General features: G+C 46.7%; 1 protein-coding gene across 5 annotated transcripts in view; it reads right to left on the bottom strand.

The window, feature by feature from the left end:
* Positions 1-4,164, bottom strand: part of KLHL2 (kelch like family member 2) — a 62,955-nt gene extending 58,791 nt beyond the window's left edge. For 2 of the 5 annotated variants that reach the window (XM_075500351.1, XM_075500352.1), the window contains exons 1-2: positions 3,961-4,163; positions 807-932 (exon numbers count right to left, since the gene is read on the bottom strand). In XM_075500351.1, coding sequence (XP_075356466.1) covers positions 807-932; positions 3,961-3,983 — 149 coding nt within the window. In that variant the 5' untranslated portion in view covers positions 3,984-4,163. Of the gene's footprint in view, positions 1-806; positions 933-3,960 lie in introns of those variants that run through there. The other 3 variants (XM_075500349.1, XM_075500350.1, XM_075500353.1) reach the window with 3 other exon arrangements.
* Positions 4,165-8,814: the final 4,650 nt, after the last annotated feature.

Consider the following 8,814-nt stretch of genomic DNA (forward strand, 5'->3'; position numbering starts at 1 on the left):
GCTAGAGAAGTGTTTTATTTATTTCATTTCTCCATTGTTGCTGTTAGTTATAAAGTTGAATTACTGTCAGTGATAGTTGTGAGTCCTAATTACCAGAGCTCAGTTGTGAGCCTTAATTACCAGCTGTCACAGTTTGCAACACCATCTCACCTACTCACATGTAGAAAATAAACCAATATGGGTGCTAAGAACAGCATCAGCACCAGTCGCTCAGTTTTGCTGAAACTGATGACAGTATCACACGAGGTCTTACAAAACCTTATTGAGAAGTTACTTTCAACATTTGATTTGGGAGTTCATCAATTTCTCCCAGGGGGCAAGCAAAAGCTAACTAAGAAAAGAAAGTGTACTGTCAGTTGGTTTACATTTGTTAGACTGTGATCTGTGTCTCCAGACTAGAAAATGTTAATATTTTTCCAGTTCGCAGCCTACCACAAAAATCAACAACAGGCATGCAAAGAGCCTTAGGCTCAACTAAAGAGTCACTTTTCATCTATCCAGGATCAACTACGTACAAGACGGGATCAGTAGCTGTAACTCCTTAAATACAACCTCTAAGTATTTTTCAAGTCTCATAAACCTAGTTTTTATTAACTTATGAGGCGCAAAAACATACTGCACACATTACAGCTATCACCACGACTATCATTCAGCTATCACTTCATTGTACATTTAATCCTTCTCATCAGCTACCCTTCCAGAATTGCATGTTCTTAATAAATAAACCATATTATTAACATTATAAATGCAAATGAAAGTAAAAGTGTATTATGGACTCCAGGCAGATGTATACAGTGAAGTAATACCTTCTTAATTCATTCATAACTTTAAAAGCTTTCTTCATGTGCCATGGATTTACTGTAACAGGACAGTGAATTTCAGTGTTATCATCTTTCAGATCCAAGGGCTTCTGATGGCAAAGTTTGGTACATCTGGAAAGAAAGAGAAAAAAAGAAGACAGTTAATACTTCTGTCTAATCTCCAGTTCTGTCACTCTTATTTTCGCCACCTTCATCTTGGGGAGGAGGAGGAGATTTGCACTTCAACTTATTCTTTACTCCAAGCGATTTTGGTTTCCCTATTACCAATAGTGTGGAGGAGTAGGTAGAATTCCTGAGGAAGCGATAAGTTGGTGACCAACATCAGTGAGGTTGACAGAGGCACTCAGGGCTAACAATAATCTCCATGAAGAAAAACATGAAGATGATGCCCTAGAATATTTCCAATAAGCCCTGAAGCAAGGGGAGAAACAGAGGTTCGGGAACTTTTAGCCTGGTGCCTGTACAGACCGATGGCAGAACGCAGCATCCATCACCCCGGTCTCTCAACGCCTTCACTGCCTGCGAGACAAGAGCTGCTCTCTGCCCTTCCACCAGGACCTCCCTTACTGGTTCATGCAGCTCCCAGTTCACCTCTGACAGGAAGACCACATGATGACTACTGTAATTGTCCAGGCTTTCCCTGGCAGCAGCATGAGACATAGGTGAGCATGAGAAAAACTAGGTAGTTTTGCAGATCCACTCAATGTTTTGAAAGGCAAAAGTGACCAACCTCTTAATTTTTCTTACTCTCAAAAACCCACCCAAAATAGCAAGAGAAGAACTAAGCAGTGTGAAAAATCATTAGCTCTATCTACAATTATCTCTTTCTGTAAGAAAAACCCAAGTTCTACAGACAATAACTTCTGTAGAAAAATGATTACGTACACCCCTCAGTCACCAGGACTGTCCAAGCAACAAGTGGGGCTTTTTTTGCCAAGCCAAGCCAATGAGTTTCACGTTTACAATCACAATGTTATTCTTACAAGGCAAATTACATTGTGGTAGTACTTAGAAAATGCTTAGCATCAGTGATGTTTTCACCTACACTATTATAACCGCATTCCTGAACCTCTGAGCTGGAAATAAACAAAGTCACTGAAGTCACTTGGTGGGGCCACTGACCCTGGTACATCAGAGATCTGATTTCAAATGAAAACTCAGTCTTACTTGCTTTAGGTAAGAATAGTCAATTTGAACATATGCATTGACTCCCATAATTCTAGACTCTCTTCTACCATACCTAAAACGTTTTGCTTGGGCATGTCTGAAGAAGCTTAAAAGAAAACTTCAACGGTAATTTAACATTTTAACCTAGAACTCTATATTCTGTGCACTACAACAACACGCAAAGCAGTTGGCTCTACTTTTCGTGATTCCAAAACTAGCTACAAAATTTTGGAGCAAAACAGCACAAAACTTCATCAAGCAACAAAGAAATAGAAAAAGCCTCTGTAAAACACTGGCTAACAAAGTAAGGTACATCTACAGAACTCAAACTGCTACCAACTTACCACATTGTACCATGAAACTGCTATGAATTAAAAGTTTCATGCTCGATTTTGAAAATGATACAACTCATTACTGAAAGGGGCCAAGTAACAGACAGCAATTTTGCATCAATCAGAAAAAAAAAAATCAAAAAATCAAGTTACATGTTATAGAGCACATACACATGCTGCTGTATAGAGGTAAAAAAAGACACCCTATCTAGCAAACTCCTTTAGACTGACTATTACTCTTCTAAATTACGTGACATATGTAGTGATCAGCATTCAAAGAAATTATACATAGAAATCGGTGACTTCAGGAAACATTCAAAACACCAAAGACTAACTGTGAAGAAGAGACTCAGCTTTTAATTATACCACTGACTTATCAAGTCCAAGATAAGAACAATTCTTCTATGGCACCCTCTGTGCATCCCAAAGCAATGCATCAGATACCGACGTGTACATATCTGCATACGTATACAGACTATATACACATCACATACAGATACGCAAGAAAAAAAAGTGGCCAGAGTTGCCTGTAAAGAGCTGCCAAGCAACCTGGGTAGATGGAGGAGTTCCTATGAAGCGTAAATTCATCTGCTGAAGTTTCATTAGTTTGTCACAAAGGATGACTTTGTTTTAAGGTAATGAAGCCTACAAAACCATCAGTCATATGCCTTCTGTTTTGAGAACTGCTCGTCTGCCTGAAGTGACTCTGGAGCCTCTGGAGCCTCTCTTACCGTTTCACCAGTCGGGTCAAAGCCGTCTGCAACTGGTTGCCTTTGGTTTGTTCTCAAGAGCGTACCTGAAGACACAACCTCCTGAAGGTGCGGCATGAAGCTACGCTGAACTGGAGCATATAAGACACTGGATGAACCCAACCGAAGTGCAGCTGGAAATATGTGGCTTGCCTAGCGCACTGCTACTAAAAAAGATGCTTAACTAAATAACCAGAAAACCGAGAGTGTGATGAGCATGACTGCTGAGTCAAGCAGGGAGTAATTTGGGACCACATATGGAGGAAGCAGAAGGAGTGAGGGGGAGGAGGGGAAAAAAAAAGCCTGTCCCCGCAAGCTGAAGGCACACGGGAAGGCGGCGGGGCGGGGGTGCCGGCAGCCCTGCCCGCCCGCGGGGAGCCCAGCGCCCGCTCCCCCAGGGCCCAGCCCGCCCGCCCGGTGCTCGCCCCGGCACCCAGCGCCCCGCCGACGCGGGCAGCGCAGCGGGCACGGCGGGGCACCTCGCACCACCGGGCGGCCGCGCCGGCCCTAGGGAGCCCCGGCCCGCCGGGCACCAGACACCGGCTGCCGCCCCCGGCCGCCGCTCACGGGCTCCGCCGCCGGGTCGCCGACACGACCCTCCCGCCAGCGCTACCCCGCGCCGCCGCGGCCGGGTCCGCTCCGCCGGGGCAGAGGCTGCCCGCGGGCACCGCTCCCCGCCCGGCGCCGAGGGGCCCGGGGCGGGCCGGCCGCGCCACGGGCCGGGCGGATTGCGGAGCGCCGCGGCAGCTCAGCTGGCTGCTACGCGGCTGGGCCCCGGCCCCGCGCCCCCAGCCCACGACACGGCACGGCACACCGCTCCGCTCTGCAACGCCGACCCGGCGGGCTCCGGGAGCCCGCCAACCTCCCCGCCCGCCCCGCCGCCGCACTCACACGGGCGGCAGCAGCATCTCCATCGCGGCTCCGCTCGGGCTTCCTCCGTGCAACGCGGGCGCGGCGCGCTGCCGCCAGCACCATGCCAGCCGCCGCTGCCCCCGCCGCGGGGTGCCGGCTGCGCCCGCCCGGCGGAGCCCCCGCTGCCCGCCGGCCCGCCGGGAGCCGCCGGCGCTGCCCACTTCCGGGTTCCCGCCCGCGGGAGGGCGTTGGCGGGGACGGGCCGCTGCGCGCAGGCGCGGCGGCGGGGGGCGCCCGGCCCGGCCCGGCCCGGCCCCGCCCCGCCCCTGTGAGGGGGAGGCCTCTGTGAGGCGCGGCGGGCGAGAGGGAGGGCGCCCGTCAGGCGGACCCGGCTCCCGAGGGGCGCAGGCTCCCCCGCGCCGGAGCTGCCCGCCCGGGTACTGCGCTGGCTGCCCTTGGGGCTGCGGGGCAGGCTGCTGCCTCTCGGTGTGGCAGCCCCGTCCCAGGGGCGGGCGGCTGCCAAAACGGACCTGCCACCTGAACGAACGGCAGGTGCGTTCTGGGCGGCAGCCGGTGTCTAGTGCCCGGCGGGCCGGGGCTCCCCAGGGCCGGCGCGGCCGCCCCGTGGTGTGAGATGCCCCGCCGTGCTCGCTGCGGTGCCCGCGTCGGTGGGGCGGTGGGTGCCGGGGCGGGCATGGGCCGAGCGGCTGCTCGCCCCTGGCCTGTAAGGAAGAGGAGGACGAGTCGGTGGTGTCCCCCTTCGCTGGAAGAAGCGTCTCCTTCTAGGGGGATGAGCCTGGGTCCGAGGCCCTTCTCGGTTCCTAGGGCACCCAGGCGCGCATCTCCCACCCCGCAAGGGAGCGGTGGCTCAGGGCAGGGCCGGAGAGCGACACCCCCTACACGGGGACGTGTCCCACGGCGCGCCCAAGCCAGGCTGTGCTCAGCACCAGGGAGGATGGCTTGGGGCACTCGTGTGGGGACACAGAGGTGCTCTAGGCCCTGGAGCCAGGACTCTTTTCTTTTAGAAAAAAAAAAAATTAAAAGTGGTCACTCGTCTCCTCTGTGAGAAGACCCACGCCCAGATGGACGCCGTGGAGGGGTGTCTGCAGCTTCGTCCCAGCCCAGCCGAGGAGCTGGCCCGACACCAGCTCATGCAGGTGGCTGCAGCTCGAGCAGGGGCTGAAGCAAAGCCCAAAAGTGGGCTGGGGCGGAGAAGAGGGATGCTGCAGTTGAACACCAGTGCTCTAGTTTGCTGTGACCAGCTGTATCTCATCCACCTTTATTCGATCCAGTCCAGCAGAACAGCGACTGTGCCGCTCAAAACAGCTGCCCTCCTGTCTTTAGTCATATAATCGCAAGCGTCACTGACATTTAGCATTAAGTACTTGAGTTGTGTTTTAATGTTTGCTTAAGTAGCCTCGGTGATGCAGAACGGCAAAAAGAAACACGAACAGGACAGGGATCTATTTCAAACACGTGTCTTTGTAAGCAACACTAATTCAAACAGTATTGAAGAATATTACATTTAGCAAGTTCTGACTTGGGGCGTTTCAGAAGAATTTACTGTACTTAAACCTCTGTAAGTTCTAAATCTTAGAATATGGTGTAGTGGAAGGTGTGTTTAGCAAGCTGAACACAATTCAGGTATTAAAGTCTGATAGTGTCTAAAAATAAAATGCATTTGATATGACAAAGTAACGCTAAAACTAATAAATCTGTCACTAACTGACCACTGCTATTTTTCTAAGAGTGAGAGGAGTTTGAGCCCAGCACATTTTAAATAGAAGACAAAACAGAAAATGGCAGGTACGTTTTGGATGAAGAGTATTATAGATGGATACATAAAGCCTTCAGCGATGTTTCTAATAAAATCACAGGTTACTAAAACTAAATGTATTTTAATTTATTATTTCATGTTTGATAATCTCTAATAATATTCCTCACTTGGAAAATGCCATTTTAGTTTTCTCAGTTTACCAATCTCTCTCACTACACTGTGATGTTTGATCTGGGAACACTTCAAAATTTTTTCAATGGGTTTCCACTGGAGGTTTTTCTAAATTAAATAATCACAATTGTCAGTGCCTGTTTTTACAAAGTCTGTGCTTCGTAACTGCTGGATTTGTCTCTTCTTGAGAGGCAACTAGATTTGCCTCTGGGTTGTATTGGGGAAGACAAGCTACTTGCTAAAGATTTGAAAGACACAACAAAACCTGCTTGCGGGGCAGTCTGCTCCAAAGGGGCGGGCTAGCAATAATGCACTCTGAAATGGAGGTTTAAAATTCAGCCAGCTCCATGTGTCATAGCGTCAGCGAGTTCTGCATTCATAAGCAGGTCTGGGTAGATGAGTTGCTGATGACTATCACATTGTACTTCCAGGTTTCTGTACCCTAGAGTAAACTCCTGTACGTGTTACTTTGTAAGACAAGGATCCTAGCTTTTGCTCATCCACAAGACCTGTGTGAATCCTACTAGTAATAGACTGCACTGTGTTTAAGGGTCCACATTAGACTATGAAGTCATTGTAAACTTGTCCGGAAGCTGATGAGGGTTTTTGTACACTGCTCGCATATAGATCCTGCAAGCACGTAGGCAGCTGCAGATTCTGCCTCTTGTTAACATGGCAGAACTGTTTAATAATGTTAATTCTTAAAAGAACATTAAGCATTTCCAACCTGTGACTTCTCTCATTTTCTTGCAGTGTTGTTTTGGCTTTTGAGCCAAATGTTTAACGTTAGTTGGAGTAACTTCTGTGATGCAGAATATCAAAAAGAAACACAAATAGGGCAGGGTTCTGTCTTTTTTCTAAAATTATGTCTTTGTACTTCAGTATTCCTGAAAGGAATCATAAACGTCTGAAACAAAAATGACTGCATCCGAAATACATTATGTGGTTATGGCAAAACAACTTACATATCTAACCATGAGAAAACACATCCTCTAAATACAATGTTTGGATTTTTATGGGATTCTGCTTGATCCAACACCTCTTCTTAGAAAAGAACTTCTAGAGAAAAAAATTATTTATATATGTGTGTGGGTGTATACATGTAGTTTTGAAAGGAAATAGGCTATGTTTCTTAACTATGATGAAACAGCAGCCATTTTTGTTTATGCTGCAGCAATTCAAATCACTGCATTTACTGAGGAAATTCCCTATCATGTTTAGTACTGTCCCTGTAACAACTCTCGGTCCTTTCCCAATTGTTTTAGAGAGTTCCAAAGGAATGCTGCCAACGCTTACTAATGATTGCGCGGTTCTTCAGATATATTGACACTAGAAGTACTTTACTGATGTAGAAATCCTGATACTATACATCAGTGAAGTACCTCCACTGAAAATGAAGCTATGCCAGCAAAACTGCTTTCTAGCAAGACAGTTCCACAAGTTACACAGTCCTACAAACGGAATAAGCAATGCTGGTAAAAGTCAATGTAACTGCATGCATACATGGTGTTTTATAGGCATCTTTAAGGGATCACGCCCCATGCTGACGTGGTCGTGTTAGGAGAAATCTGTTAGGTATAGCCACAGAGAACACTGAAATAAGCTCTTACTAGTATTTTTAATTGACAAACGCAGGTTAGGAAGACCTCTCCAAAAAGGACAAAAAATACATCTGTAAGAACATTTACTCTTGTTTAAGATACTAGAAGTCACAGCTTCTTAATGATATGGGCAGAATGCTTATGAGAAGATGCTGCTAAGGCTGGGGTTCTTTTCATGAAAAAGGAAGAAGAAAGGAAGGGGCTAGAATTGAAGACTTAAGTACCTCTCTGTGTTGCTATTGCTTCAAACAGAAAAGCAAGATCCTTCCTCACTTCGTTAGCAGTTATCCATTATATTTGTATCTTAATGAATTTAGTTGTGGGTAATTTATGTATAAAATTTATGTAAAAATAAGTATGTTTTTACCCAAAAGCATTCACGGCACACATCCTTTTTTTTTCTCCTGTGCATTTCACCCCCAGTAACATTACCGTCCAGCAACAGACTTTTGTACAACCAAGGCCCCTGCATCTAAATAGATCCACAAGGACCTATGTGGAATTCATGACAGGACTTGAAGTCAACACAGACATTAGCTATTACTGCATTATTTTGTCTAAGCACTAATAGCAGCAGTAATCCAGCATGAACTAATCTTAAAAGGCCTTACTCTAGCGTAAGAGACTCCCCCCCCCCCCAGAAGAATGGAATATTTAAAGTTTCAGAGAACCATTGAGCTAAGGACATGAATGCAGTTGAGAAGAATTACATTGAAAAGTAATGTGAAAAGGAAAAGCAAGAAAGTGCACGCAGCAGACTGAGAAAGGGACCAGATTGCAGAGGAATATGTACTGGAGAGTAGGCAGAGAGAGAAAAAATAAGATGTGTAAATTGGGAATGTGAAATAAGGAATAGCAAAGCAGCTGCTATCAAAAATAAATTGTACTGTGACCAAAATCAGTTAAATACAATTGAGCATGGATAAAAATATTTAGTCTTTTCTAGCACTACTCTTCTGTGTAAGCAATTGCTGGAGCACTAAGAATGATACATAGTTAATGAAAACAGGTGAACAGTAAGATTTATTCTGTAAAGTTCATGGACCTTATACGATGATGAAAATTAGTAGCTAAGAACTGGCTTTTCAGTGTTCAAAACCGACATGGTGTAATTTCCAAAAAGACTTGATATGGCACACAGTCTAGTAAACAGGCTTTAAATACCCCAATTCTAGTCTTGCAAAAGAAGGGCCAAATAAAAAGCAAATAGTATGAAGCTTCTGAGTTCTGCTCGATGGAGAAGTCAGATCCTTGTGGTCAGTGCTGAACAGTGCAGTGTTCCTGTAGATTACAAGTTCATTTTCGTGCCACGGAAAAAGGAAGTCCTAGTTCAAGCAAGCATTA

The sequence above is a fragment of the Mycteria americana genome, chromosome 4, assembly GCF_035582795.1.
Source record: "Mycteria americana isolate JAX WOST 10 ecotype Jacksonville Zoo and Gardens chromosome 4, USCA_MyAme_1.0, whole genome shotgun sequence".
Classification (NCBI taxonomy): Eukaryota; Metazoa; Chordata; class Aves; order Ciconiiformes; family Ciconiidae; genus Mycteria; species Mycteria americana.